Genomic DNA, 14,685 nt, shown 5'->3' on the forward strand with positions numbered 1-14,685 from the left:
AAGTGGCTTTAGCTTCTCAGTGCTGTGCTTTAACCTGGGCTACCAGGAAGGGCCTCATTATGAGTCTTAATGAAAAAGTTTACTCTTGTTTCTTAATTCTCTCTCCTTCCTACCATAGAGAATGCATTTTGTTTCTGTTGGGCTTTGGATAGTGAACCTATATGTTATTCATGTATTTTATGATTTTTTAAACAGCCACCATATTTCCTGGTTTTTGCCTTTACAGAATCTGTTTTTTTAGAATTTATTATCATCAAGGCTTTCATCTCCCAGCTGCTCTTATTGATTTCCTTCTTTCAGTGTGAGATGTGGGGATGGTGTTCTTAATCTTAAATAAATGCCAGGTGCTGGCCATCCTGACTGAGTGTGATGGGATAAAGCACAGTTGATTGCATTCTTTTTCTTTTTCTAATTCATAATTTGTTACTACCTGGTTCTAGTGTAGAGATTCTCACATTAAGATGTGAGAAAATGACAAAATTCGGTTTAAATCGTGTTTTTTCTATGACATGTAGGTTTCATAATCCAACCACATGATGATTTGCTTTGTTTATTGCAGACAGTCTATCAGGTTTATGAGAGAAAAGAAAACAGAAACAAAGAGCTATCACTAAAGCTTTCCTCTAAATACTGAATCTGCTAGATAGGTTCTTTTTCTTTCAGAATAAGCTCAAGGCAGTAAGTGCTATTAGAGCATTTCATGTTTTGTTTTCTCCAACCTGGCAAAGCAAAGCAATGTTTTTCTTACTGTTACTTGATAATACTTGCTGTCTTAACTTTTAAGCCTCTAACCTCTCATGACTAACTAACGTTATCTCTTATTGCATTTGAACATCAATGAGACCTGACTTAGTAATTTGCATAGATTCTAGTTAGTCTGGAGGTTAAGAGGTAAATATGTCCTTTTGGTGTTTTCTTTCTGGCTGACACATTAGTTTATTCACTCTGCTTTAAGTGAATAAATTTCTGTGCCAGCCAGGATCTTCACAAAACAAGCTGGGTAAGTATATGAATTTTTTTTTAAAGATTTATTTATTATTCATACAGGACTGGGGTACAGGCCAGAGATGCGGAGGGTGAGAGGATTCACCAGGGACAGAGTGGGGAGCAGAACAGGCAGATCGACGAAGTACATTGCTGAGGGGAGCAGCGGGCGGGTCAGGAGAGGTCTGCCTCACCATGTGGTCACCTCCCGGGCAGGCCAGGATCGAACTCATGCGGAAGTGGCTTAAGCTTCTTAGTGCAGCGCTTTAACCCGCTGCGCCACCAAGGAGGGCCCAAGTATATGAATTTTTAAATAAACTTATTTTGCATCTTACAAGTAAAGAGTAAAATTTTAAGATATCACTCATTATTTTTTTCTTATAAATGAATTATTGAGAGAAAGTCACATTATATTCTGATTTTCAGAATATAATGTAATTTGAAACATATAATAATATATGTAACATGTGTATACTTCTCTCTAATATATCTGTATATATATAATTGTGTGTGTGTGTGTGTGTGTGTGTACTCTGTAACCATTGTTGGCAGTTGTCTCAACCTTACCCTCAGTTTGGGAAAAATAAAACCACTTTTGCTTTGTGGTGATAAAGAACTAGTAAGTATTAAGTGAAATCATTGAAACAGTATTAAGCTTTTCTCCTGAAACTGTACATGTTCACTGGATGAGTAATTTTGTTTCACAGATGCAGCATTTAAAATCCTGAATCCTATGACTGTTCCAAGATTTTTTAGACTGAATAGCAACAATGCCTTGATAGAGTTCTTGTTGGAGGTGAGTAGGAGGAGTCTATTTCTTTGGTGGTAGGAGAAAAATGACATTCTTTACATGTCTGGTAATTTCTAGACATCTATAGAAATTGTCATCTTCTTTTTAAGGGTACTCCAGAGATAAGAGAACATTATCTTGACTCTAAAAAAGATGTAGATCGTCATCTGAAATCAGCTTGTGAGCAGTTTATTCAGCAACAGACTAAGCTGTTTGTAGAGCAACTGGAGGAGTTCATGACAAAGGTATAGAACGTGGTGAATTCTTTCCTTTTGCATTACTTTCTTGTGAAAATTCTTCCAGAGGGAGATAGTAAGCCCAAATCCTAATGATTTCATCTAAGGAGTCACTATTTCCTATTATGGATTGAACTTTCAGATACACTTGCAGAGTTTCTAGTTTTGAAGAGTAATTGTGTAGCTGTTAAAAAGCTAGTTGTAGCAGACCTGTGGTTAGCTATGTTCTGTTCATCCACATTGTGAATATTTATATCTGGTCTGGAACTCTCACTTGTTCCTGTGTTGGGACCTATACGGCTATGTTGAATTGTTAGTCACCACATATAGGGATTTATAATTATATGTCTCCCAGTTGAAATCCATCACTTTGCAAATATCATCAATGAAAAATTGCATCAGTCCTGTGTTGACTTTACAGTTTAAAACTGATTATTAAAAAAATTTGTAAATATTTTTAAAAGATGTTTTAAAAGTCTGGAAGTTATCATTCATTTATTAAGCCTGTATGTCTGCCCAGACTTAGAGGACTTTGTAAAAAGAATAAAAGTATGCTGGTCCTGTCTCACAAATTTATCTGTTGAAGTTTTAATTGTGGAGAAAAAATGTATTTGTGAAATGACCAGGAGACAACTATGGAGATCTTCCATTACTGACTTGCTGGATCCATCAAGCCTGAAGCCTATAATAAAGCCAGAGGATGTTAGTTTCAAAATAATAATAAATACCAAAAAAAAAAAAAAAAGGAAATACAGAAATGTTAAAACAAACTACTCTTTTATCATGGCAGATATTAATTGCTTAGTGGGTTTTAGTCTTGTTATATATCAAGTAGTTGAGTTTGTGTGTGTGTTTTAAATTTTATTAATATTATTTTTTTAAGAGTATTTTTTTTAAGATTTATTTATTTGTGCACATATAAGTGGGGTACAAGCCAGAGGTGCATGGGTGGTGAGAGGATTCACCAGAGACAGAGTGGGGAGCAGAACAGGCAGATTGTCAAAGTACATTGCTGAGGGGAGCAGCAGGCAGGTCAGGAGAGGTCTGCCACATGTTGGTCACCTCCGGGGCAGGCAGGTATCGAACTCATACTGAAGTGGCTTTAGCTTCTTAGTGCTATGCTTCAACCTGCTGCACCACCAGGGAGGGCTTGTGTGTGTTTTCTTACTACCACATAAATTTAAATGGAGGGTGATAGAAATGAGTCTACCAGGTTTTGACTTAAAAAAAAAAAAAAAAGATAAGTGTTGATATTTTGTAATTTAAAAATGTTGTCATAGTTTTTACTGACTTGTCCCCATAGAAAGCTAGCTTCTAGTATGTTTTTTGGGGGGAAAACACTCACATAATACTGGTGGAAAATAACTGTGGATGAATATTTTTTGCATTAGTGAAGCAGCATGAATTTATCTTCCAACAGAATTAGGTTGATTGTAATAAATTCTTGTATTAGATAGGTTTTTCTAGAAAAGGAGTTTTCTTGAAATCAAGAAAATGAAAATGTAGTTGTTCAAGCTGACCTTAGCATTGATTTGTTAAGTTTCATAAAACCCTTCAGTTGTGTATTTTTGATATTTTTTGATAGTTCTGGACAGTATAAGACAAGTGGTTTGAGTATGTAGAGAAGATTCTTGAGTTCTCAGAAGACTTGTTTTTGAACCTGAAGACTTGGGTTGTGATTCTGATCCCTTTTCCCTGCTATATATATTAGCTTTTTTATTTATGTCATTTTTATCTTGGGCTCTCCTTATGAAATGCCTTGTTTTTCATTAGTTCTATCTCTGCTATCTGGAGTATATCACTGTTTGGAAAACTAAAGTTAACATCCTTTCTGAATTTTTGGTATAATAAATAGTCTTGAGAAAAATAGACTAGTTAATAGAAGAACTTGTATATGCTCTATTTCCTTATTTCTTCTCCTGGAAAAATAACCTTTCTCTAAGCATTTGACCTCAGGGAGTGTTCTCAGTGTTAGGATTGAGGTTCGTAAAAAAACAGCTTGGTCAGATTTTTTCCTATAACTTCAAAAGTTGTTGATTTTCTTATTCTAGAATTTTGCTGTATTGAAAACTACTTAAAACAAATCCTGAAGCAGAACTTGAACCAGTACTAGTGGGTGTAGGTAAAAAGAACATAGAATTTTGAGTCAGGAAAACTGAGTCCAAGTCCTGCTTCTCCCACATCCTAACTAAAATTGTAGGCAACCCACTTGGTTTCTCTACATCTCAGTCTTTTAATCTCTACAGTAGAAATAACAATAGCTTCTCTTCTCCCTTCCTAAGGTTATTGTGAGACTCAGAAGAAAATCATGTTTATAAGCGTACTTTGTAAAGTGTTATAAAAGTGTTATAGTGAAATATGATAAATTTACGATTTTATGTTAGCAAATTTTCTGAATTAAAAGTGTAATTTCAAGATCATGCTTACTAATATAAGATAGAAAGAGAAAGAAAAATACCGGATGGTTTCGCTCATAGCAGGAGTATAATGGACCAGGTGAGAAAATAATAAGAATAATGATCAGCCATGTACCAGAGACATTTTGTGGGGGTAGAGTGGGGAATGAGAAGAAAGGGGGGGGGGGGGAAGTGCATGGGACTATGGTGATGGCACACGGGTGACTTGGTGATGGGAAACCTGTGGGGATTACAATTGAGATTGAAAAAAAAAAAGTACAAAATGATGTAAAAATAAACTGTCATAAAAAAAAAGTATAATTTCACTCCCCAAGCTGTACCTTAGCTTCTCCATAATTTGCCACTTTAACAATAGTCTTGTCCAAGCAGCTAAATGTACTCTTTTTTGTTTTTGCTTCTCTGTCCATAGATAGAGCACATAGTGTACTTTTTTTATGTTGTGGGAAAATCTTGGGTTTTTAAAATAATACTCTGTCAGCCTATGATGCAGTAAAGAGACCTTCTAGTATAGAGATTTTTGTCCTGCTAAGGTAGCAATTTTTTAACAACATGGATAATAATTTAGTGTTAATATAGCATAAGAGAGATCTGTTGTATTGTTATTTCTCTAGGTCTTCAGTTTTGTTTTTCTACCCTAAAAGTTTCAAGCAGAAAGCATTAGGACATTGATAAGGTTTTTGCAAGGCCATGAAAATCTCAAGAAACTTTGGGAAAATATTACTTATAAAGGATTGTGAGATAGTGATGCATTATTTTTAGGGTTACACATTTAATTATTATGTTTTAAGTGGTGTTTATAACCTTTGAGCGGTATTAGTTTAATTTGTCTTAAACTACATAATACATATTTTTTTGTCTCCTCTAGGTTTCAGCCTTAAAAACAATGGCCAGCCAGGGAGGTCCCAAGTATACTCTCTCACAGCAGCCATGGGCACAACCAGGTAGTAGCACTCATGTTTTGGGATTTCATTTTTTAGACTTTTTACATTGAATAGTCCTTAGAGTTGGTTTCCTACTCTTGTCACTGGCTGGAATGGAAGCTCCTAGGTGGCCAGCACCACTTGCCTTTCAACAGTATTCTAAGGATAAAAGAATTTAATGTAGATGTTAATCTCCAGTTTAAAAAAAAAACAGTAAAAGCTTAATGGAAATACTTTGAGCCTACTGGTTTCTCTCCACCTGATTTTCATTGTCTTGAAGCTTTGATGAAAAGACTCTGTATCTGATAGATTGTAATTATGGGGAAAATGGTTTTCAAGTTTTATGTGATGAATGCTGGGCCATTATTTTGTCAAAATATTTTTATACAAATTGCATCCAGTGCTTGTTAACATTTTAGAATGAAAAAAATTGAACTGTGAAAAGTATAAAGTGTAAAGTAATTCTATTCACTTCCAAACTAGTCTTCTTAAAGGTATCCATAACTAACATACACCTATATGTTTAGAATGTACATATTCACTAGCATATATGAATCTTAAAATGTTTTGCAAATAATATTGTACCATATTCTTTGTTTTCTTTTTCTGCATCTCAGAACCCTTTTTTGTGTCAGCATAACTAATTTCACCCATTCTATTTCATAGAATATGTCACTCTTACATAATTTAATAACTCTATAAATAATTATTTATTTGTATTATTTTCATATACTTTTAAAACTGTCTATATACACATTTTTGTATTTTGTAAGTCTATCTATACTAAATTTCTAGCAATAGCAGTGTTCAGTGTGACTGTATATATTTTCAGTTAGGATTAGGGTATTAGGTACATATCCTTGCAAAGATGATCAACCATTTTATATCTCCATTGGAAATAGATGCGTGGGCCTGTTTCTCTAGATCCTTATCAAATTTGGACATTTACAATATTAGTTTACCAGTTTGAGGACATCTGAGCTGGTTTAGTGAGCATTTTAAAAAGTAAGAGTGAGGTTGAGTATTAATTATTAATAAGTTTTTTCTTTTGTAACTTCTTGGTTACCCCTTTTAAGAGCTTTTACATACTATTATTCTTCCATGTAGCTTTTTCCTACCCTACACCTGGATTACATCATTATTTTAGATACAGTTTCATGTAATTCTACTCCCTTTCTGTTACGGTAACATAGGTGTAACAAATGGTATCTAGCTCTCATTAAATATGTTTGGATTTTTTATTTTTTGGAATGATCTCATATGACAACATTTCTTACTGTGAGGCAGTTCTGCAAAGGAATAAGCTCATTCACTATAAAGTAATTTTTATTAGTGACTGCAACTGACCTTTTTTTTCCTGTTCTTATCTCCAAATTCCAAAGGCACCATATTACAGCCCCATGAATGTCCTGAAGCAGGCTGGGGTGCCTCATCCCTCAGGATTAGAATTTTGTATATAGCAGTTTCTTAATGGACGTTTATAGGGTTTATAAGTAAACTTGATAAATAAATAAGAAAAACAAAAGAAATTATTTGGGAAAGTAGTTCTCTTTTGCTATTGTCTGCTTTTACTCCCCTCTGAATTAAAGTGGAAATGTTTCTTCTTTTCTTTTTGACACTAACAAAATTAATTTCTTTCCAGCAAAGGTCAGTGACCTTGTGGTAGGTGCCTACAAAGCAATAAAAGCAAAACTGCCTCTGACACTAAGAAGTATGTCATTGTACCTCTCCAATAAAGATACCGAGTTCATCTTGTTTAAACCGGTTAGGGTGAGTGTTGTGATAATTTATTTGAATGTTGATCAGTCTCTTGAAATGTGCTAACCTTGTCTGCTATTTTCCGTCTCCTCTAGAGCTTTTAAAATATTGATACACTAATATAATGAATTGATGAATAATCACTGTGATTCTTGACAGACCTAAAAAATCTGTATCTGTCTGATTATGCCCTTTTTTCCCACCTTCTCTTTATCTTACCGTTTGACACTAAGGTAATTCCCATATTAAAGTAGAAAATATTAAATGAAACAGAAAGTCAGATGCTCACATTGGATGTGGCTCAGCACTTGAAGGAGTAGCTTTTCAGGAATTATATCTCATTTTACTAGTGAATAATTATATCTCATTTTGCTAGTGGGAATAAATGACTGCAGTAGCCATCAAGGGATTGAATGTCAGAACAAATTTAGTGCTCATAACTTCCAGCCTGTGTGGAGCTCACATCTTTACCCAGTGCTTTGGTTGATTTTTAAGTCACATTTTATATGTCTGGGAACTTTATTATCTTTTTTGTAAGAAATTGCTAAATAGATTTATTATTCTCTAAATGATGCTGGGAGGTGGGATCTCAGTGCTTCCTAGAGTTAAGTTTTTCCAGGAAGTACTATCTGATACATCTTAGTCAGATTGAGTTAGCCTGTGAAATACTAAGTGCAAATTATATGTTTTTGGTAATTCCATGAAAGATACATTTCCTCCTCCTCCTTATATTTTGGCAAATATAACTAAGATTTAATATTCTTAGTTCACATTTGAGACAGCAGCATATATTTTCAGGGACTCACTTAACATATCATCCTTTTCTTCTTTCTAAGAATAATATTCAGCAAATCTTCCAGAAGATCCATGTTTTGTTAAAGGAAGAGTTCAGCCCTGATGAGGTGCATGTCATTAATTGTCCTACTATGGAACAGGTAAGCCAGAGTTTAAAAGTCTTGGTTACTTTCATTTGTTCTTAGTTTTTTACTTAGGTAAATATCCCACCAGCACATCACATTTTTAAAAAATGTCTGTGACATTTTTATTTTTAAAAAATGGATCATATTTTTAAAAAATGTCTGTGACAGTTCTAGGGTCGTATTGTCAACAATTATTTTCTGTATGTTTATAACATTAACTTGATAGCAGTTATGTTTGCTTTTTATATTTAGAATTTTATCCCTGTTGTGATTGGTTCTATTAATTGCATAAAATGTTTATATGGTTCCCAAGTTGGAATTACAGAACAAGATAAATTTGGAGAGTCTTCCTTCCTTTTCTGGTTGCCCCCAGCCTTTCCCTCTTTGTCTCTATTTTTTTTTTTTTTAAAGATTTATTTATTTGCACATACAGAACTGGGGTACAGGCCAGAGGCTCAGGGGCGGTGAGAGGCTTCACCAGAGACAGAGTGGGGAGCAGAACAGGCAGATCGACGAAGTACACTGCTGAGGGGAGCAGTGGGCGGGCCAGGAGAGGTCTGCCACGCCATGTGGTCACCTCCGGGGCAGGCGGGAATCGAACTCATGCAGAAGTGGCTTTAGTTTCTCAGTGCTGTGCTTTAACCCGCTGCGCCACCAGGGAGGGCCCTCTTTGTCTCTATTTTTACTTGCTATTGGATTCTCCTTCCTTTATAAAAAAAAAAAGGGGGACGTGGTGGAGGAGTTACACGTTTGTATGTAAATGTGGGAAACCCAAAAAGGGTACTGGAAAATGTCTTGTTTGGAGAGGAGGCTCAAGAGTAGTTGGAGGGTAGAGGCTTTGTTACGTGCTGAGGGGCTCATTTGTGGAAGGACTGTTAGGACCATTGTGTGGGAAGGCTGTGGATATGGGGCAAGCCCATAGAAGCACTATCTGACTGCTTCACATTTGTTAGTGACTCAAGAAGCAAGGAATCTCTGATTGTGAGGTGCTAAGGATTTGAGGAAGACTTAGTTGAGTTTAGCAGTTATGAATCTGAAAAAACCATACGATGTAGTTGTCCCTTCCCTCCTTCCCAGTTGTAGTTAGTTGCATGAATGTAGATTTAGGGTAGCTTGTGAAATACAAGGCTGTGATTTTGCCAGGAAATTACATGGGGACATTGGAGTTAAATGTTTAAACACGGAAGAGATAACTATTGCCATGGAATTTAAACAGATGAGGAACTTGAAGGCAAGAGGGTCTTAAAGTAGGAAGATTTGTGGATTGGAGGTTTTGGTAGAGTTAAAAAATTGTTGGAATTAGAGTATGAGGGGACGATGAACTGGGCAGATTATGGTTACCAAAGAGTGAGATGTTTGGCAACAAAATTATGTAAGGGGTGCAGTATGAGGTACAGATAAGGGTTAGGATAGCCCATTGAATAAATAGTTGAAAATGGGATCAGTGGGGGAAAGAAACCATAGCATTGAGAAACATCTGTTTAGGTGGTGGAATCATCAAGAATTCCTGCAGGAGTAGTTCTAGAAAAGAGTGCTAGTGCAGGCCTCCCTGATGACACAAGGGGTTAAGTCTCAGCACTATGGAACTGTTGGCAGCCACTGCAGCATGTGTTCGATCCCCACCCTGGAGGTGACCCACATGGCCCAGCAGACCTCTCCTGTCTTGCCCCATACTCCCCTCAGCAGTGTATTTCAGTCAATCTGCCTTTTGTGCTCCTCACTCTGTCTTTGGTAAATCCTTTCACTTCCTGCACGTCTGGCTTATACCCCAGTTCTTTTGTACATAAACAAATAAATCTTTAGAAAAAAAAAAAAAAGAGTGCTAGTACTCTGAAACCTTGCAGGTGTACAGGGCTAGTGAGGAGAGAGGAGATTTTGCTGATGATTGACTGCGGGTCCAGGGGAGCACAGCCGAAGGCTACAGGAGTTCAGAGGGTTTGACCTTGAGGTTGGAAAAGATACTTGTGGGTCATAGAATCTGGGGGTGAGGGATGACTTGGGGTTCCTGGGCTTCTTGTTGGAGGTGATGTAAACATGGATGAAGGCATGAGGAGAGTGCTATGCTGGAAGAAAGTAAAGGGGAGTGTGCCAAGAAGATGCAGGTTTCCTAGGCTTCCACTTGACTTCTGCCAGCGAGATGTATGTGTGTGTGTGGGTTGTATAAATAATATTACTTTTTTTTGTTATTTAATTTCAAATTTACAGAAAAAATATAAAAATGGTAATGGTGTTTTGCCCCGTTTGCTTTATTATCATTGTTTTTTCTCTCTTTTCTCTCTCTGCTTATTCCCAGACTTCTTTTGAGTCATTTGATGGAATGTTAGGAGATGGAGTACTCTTCTGCTTTCATAGTTCATTGTGTTTCCTAAGACGGGGATCCTCTGCATAGTCCCTCTGTCCTTTGCAGAGTACTTCCCGTCCAGGATCATGCTTAGTGTCAGTTGTCAGAGTTCTTTATTTTTTTTCTTTTTCTCTTTTTTTTAAAGTGGGGCATCTATGCCACCTTTTTTGGCTATCTTGATTTTGATAAGACAATTATTTTATAGATTGTCCTTCTATTTGGTGTCAATTCTTCATAATTGGATTCCAGTTTGTATTTTTGATAGGAAAAAACAGGTCATTTTGTATCTCATGCAAATGTATAGATGAGGTTAGTGGGTGTTTTTTTTTTTTTTAAAGATTTATTTATTCATACAGAACTGGGGTACAGGCCAGAGATGCGGAGGGTGAGAGAATTCACCAGGGACAGAGCGGGGGCAGAACAGGCAGATTGACAAAGTACACTGCTGAGGGGAGCAGCGGGCGGGTCAGGAGAAGTCTACCGCGCCATGAGGATCACCCCCAGGGCAAGCGGGATCGAACTCATGCGCAAGTGGCTTAAGCTTCTTAATGCAATGCTTTAACTGCTACGGCACCAGGGAAGGCCTAGTGGGTGATTATTTTGATTACCAAAACAGTCTATAATATATAGAAGGGTTCATTTACCAGGCTCATTTAACTGCAAGTCTCCAGGCCTGGGCAGTAGATTTGAGGTTGCAGACTGGCAGGAAATCTCTGTGTCACCCTTTCCTTTACAGAATGGGCAGGGCACACCTGAGTTAGTGAGTGAGCCTAACACTCACTGTTGTGCCTTGCTTGGTTCTTGTGGATTTGAGAATCATTTAGAGAATTCAGCTTACCCATAATTTATGGGTAAAACACACTGCACAAGAAAAGGTGAAATTGATGATTTAGCTCTATTTCTGTCCCTTGTCAGTGTTGGTAGGTATTTTTTTCTGTCGATCTCATTGGACTTTATGTGAGTTGAAGGCCTAGGTTTGGTGCACGTGTTCACTGGTCCACAGACAAGTAAGTTAGCCCAAGAAGAACTAACAGAGCCTTTTATTTTGCTTTTCAGCTGAACCTCACACTATCAGCTTCTAAATAACCGGGCCGGCCAGGTTGTGTGTGTCAATGGTGTGTCTGGTAGGAGTGATGTGAGACGTCTGCAGCCTGCGGGACACTGAGGAATCAATCGTAGGTGGAAATGTCCCTGAGAACCACACATGCGTGCTGCTCGGTGTTCTCTACAAGCTGAAGTATAAGCAAAGTGTTGAAAGATTGGTGTTTCTCTTTTGAAAACATCAGAATGCCAAAGATTAATCTCTGAATGGTGAAAAGAGGCAGCTAAGATGGGCACACAGTGAAATGGTTCTTAGCAGGGGATATGCAGTGACAGTAGATTACAATAAGTAGTGCAAAGAACACTCGGAAGTACAGTTCATTAGGAAGCTTCTAAGAATAGTATTTGTTCAAGCGTGAAACAGTGCATCACTTTTAACCACTGAGCATTCCACAGTGACTGTTTTTTTACTTCCAGAAATGTTATTTCTAGAATCTATTTAATGTTTCTATTACCCCTTTGAAGTTTAGTTTGGAGTAGATAGGATACTTCTGAGAACACATTCTGCTTTCTTGGGAATTCCGAGTGTTCTCTTTGTTTGTTTGATGTGAGATGGTTTCAAGGTGCAGGGACCTCAGGTAAGGCGCCAGTATCTGTTTTTGAATTGCTAAGGTGCAGAATAGAAAGTTCAAAAGCAGGGAGCTACAGCCTCCTCCTCACGGATATGAGTAGTATCTGTAGTGAGTCAGTGTTTGTGAGTGAGAAGTACCAATTAAGGAGTCTTAAATCTAGCACATAAAAGAAAGGAGACCTGCTACCAGTGTATCTCCTGCACGGAGGTGAGGTCACCAGCCACCTGAACACTGCCTTCGGTTTTTGTAGTCCTCTCAGAAGTGAACACTTCATGTCCTGTGTAATCAGTGGCTGTGCTGTGTCCCAATCTTGTGGATCTCTAACACTGCTACAGTAGAATACATTTTACTAACAAGACATAGAGTGGGTGTGCAGACTGCCCCCCTCCTGCCAGCCTGTCACACTATCAGGGATCATTAAATAGATTATGCACATAAGACTTTTCTGATAAATATCTGTTCTGTGATTGGATTAGTTTTGCTTCTGGGTTATAGTAAATGTCTGTTTTTTGGGTCAAAGAGAATTTTGAGTATTTAAAACACTAGTCTAGAGATAGAACATTGATGAGGGGTCTGGAATGTTGCCAGCAGATCTTGTGACTCATCAGTGACTCACTCATTGCCCCTGATGTGGTGGCATTTCTCATCCCCTTCAGGCAGGTTTCAGTGGTATGTAGGTAGGTTACATATCCTGACATCTGTCATTTTAAACAGGTCACTTTAAATTAAACTCAGTTTAAACTGGTAATGGGTATTGCTCAATTGAACTTAGACTCAATATTTTGGAAAGGTAGACAGTAAAGAGTGACATGAATGAGTTATAGGAATGGTGTTTACTTCCACTTGCTATTTTGAACATTTAATGAAATAAACTGTAAAATACTGAGTTTTGTGTATTATATGTACATTTTATATTTTAATAGCCTTTCCAAAGAAATGAGGGCATGATTATTGTATAATCTGTGATTGATTTAATTTGATGTACAGAGCAGAGTGTGTTCTTACGGATAAAAATATTTGACAGCGCTTCTTGTGTTTTGAGTCTGTTATTTCTGAAACACTGAAATACCTACCAAGCTGAGTGATGGTGATCCAAGTTTTTTGTTAAATCATTTGTTTAAATCTGTACAGTTCAAGTGTTTACTTATACAAAGAGTGTATATACTTTCAAATAATTAATTTAAAATGCTTTATATTACTTGAATAGAAATTACTGTTTTTAATAAATGTGCATTTTTAAAAAATAAAGATTTTTGCTTCCCACCATGTGTCTGTTTACATTTGTGGATTCTTATATTTTTTACTGAAATTTTTATCAAGAACTTATAGATTCACATACAGTTATAAGAAATGATACAGAGGGAACCCTTGTATTTTCACTCAATCAGCTTCTCCCAATCTTAACATTTAAAAAACTGTAATACAGTGTCCCAAGCAGGAGGCTGACAGTAGTATATGCTACCAGTCTTACTCAAACTTCCCCAGTTTAATCTGTACTATGTTGATTCCTCTGGCAAGATAGTTATTTTGGAAAGACATTTTTGAAGCATATTTTTTCTTTGCAAAACTGCCAGTTTCTTGAGCACTTTCAACTATTTATTTGTATAGTTGTGTTGAAATTTAGTAATAGCAATAAAAACAAATAGGTATCTTCCCTGTGGTTTGACATCATTTCTTTAAATGCTGGCCAGCATTTACCTTACAAGTAAGAAAGAATAGTCAACTTTAGTTTTTGAAAAGGGATCATTTAAAAAATATTATTTATGGGACCCTCCCTAGTGGTGCAGCAGGTTAAAGCACAGCACTAAGAAGCTAAAGCCACTTCAGCATGAGTTCCATGCCGGCCCGGAGGTGACCCACATGGCGCGGCAGACCTCTTCTGACCTGCCCGCTGCTCCCCTCAGCAGTGTACTTCGTTGATCTGCCTGTTCTGCTCCCCACTCTGTCTCGGGTGAATCATCTCACCGCCCTGCACCTCTGGCCTATACCCCAGTTCTGTATAAGTAAATAAATCTTAAAAAAAATATTATGTATATATTTTTTACGTCATTGTTCATTTTTGTACAATGTTTGCTTTCTCCTCTCAGGAGTTGTCCCTGTGAAAGTCCCACCACCACATCACCTGTGCTCTATCACCATAGTCTCTTCCCTCCCGTTTTGATTCCTCTCCCTTTCCTATCCTGCAGAGTGTCTCTGATTTCTAGTCACCTGTTAATTTTGGCTATTTATTATTTTTTCCTGATCCCAACTTATTTGGTTCCCTTATATTCTTCCAATAAATGAAGCCATCTGTTATTTTTCTTTTTCTTTCTGGCTTAATTTCACAGAGTATAATTGAAAAGGGACCATTTTAAAAGAAACCTACGGATGTTGGATGAGGGCATGTTACTTCTCTAGCAAGAGGAACTTCATCCCTTCCTTGCTGAAGTATTTTTCTTCTGGTGGTGGTTCCTCCACTTACCTATTTTCTTTTTCTCAGTACCCTGTCCTGGCAAAAAGGAAGCGGCTGTTAGAATCATGGTTTAGTGGCTTCCTTTCAATAGTCACATGGTAAACACAGATGGTCCTCACTTGTATGATTTTTCAACTTAATTTCCAACTTGGTGTGAAGCAAAATGTGCTTTGAATTTTGATTTTTTCCCCCGG

General features: G+C 37.1%; 1 protein-coding gene across 1 annotated transcript in view; it reads left to right on the forward strand.

Annotated features, from left to right (window-relative positions):
• The window catches only part of COG3 (component of oligomeric golgi complex 3), a 46,035-nt gene extending 32,817 nt beyond the window's left edge, over nt 1-13,218 (forward strand). The window contains exons 18-23 of the mRNA XM_012723367.1: nt 1,692-1,780; nt 1,885-2,019; nt 5,293-5,368; nt 6,990-7,117; nt 7,942-8,040; nt 11,423-13,218. Of these exons, the coding sequence (XP_012578821.1) occupies nt 1,692-1,780; nt 1,885-2,019; nt 5,293-5,368; nt 6,990-7,117; nt 7,942-8,040; nt 11,423-11,452 (557 nt within the window). The 3' untranslated portion in view covers nt 11,453-13,218. The remainder of the gene's footprint in view (nt 1-1,691; nt 1,781-1,884; nt 2,020-5,292; nt 5,369-6,989; nt 7,118-7,941; nt 8,041-11,422) is intronic.
• Nucleotides 13,219-14,685: the final 1,467 nt, after the last annotated feature.

This window comes from Condylura cristata, unplaced genomic scaffold (genome assembly GCF_000260355.1).
Source record: "Condylura cristata isolate star-nosed mole 26May11 unplaced genomic scaffold, ConCri1.0 scaffold00010, whole genome shotgun sequence".
NCBI lineage: Eukaryota > Metazoa > Chordata > Mammalia > Eulipotyphla > Talpidae > Condylura > Condylura cristata.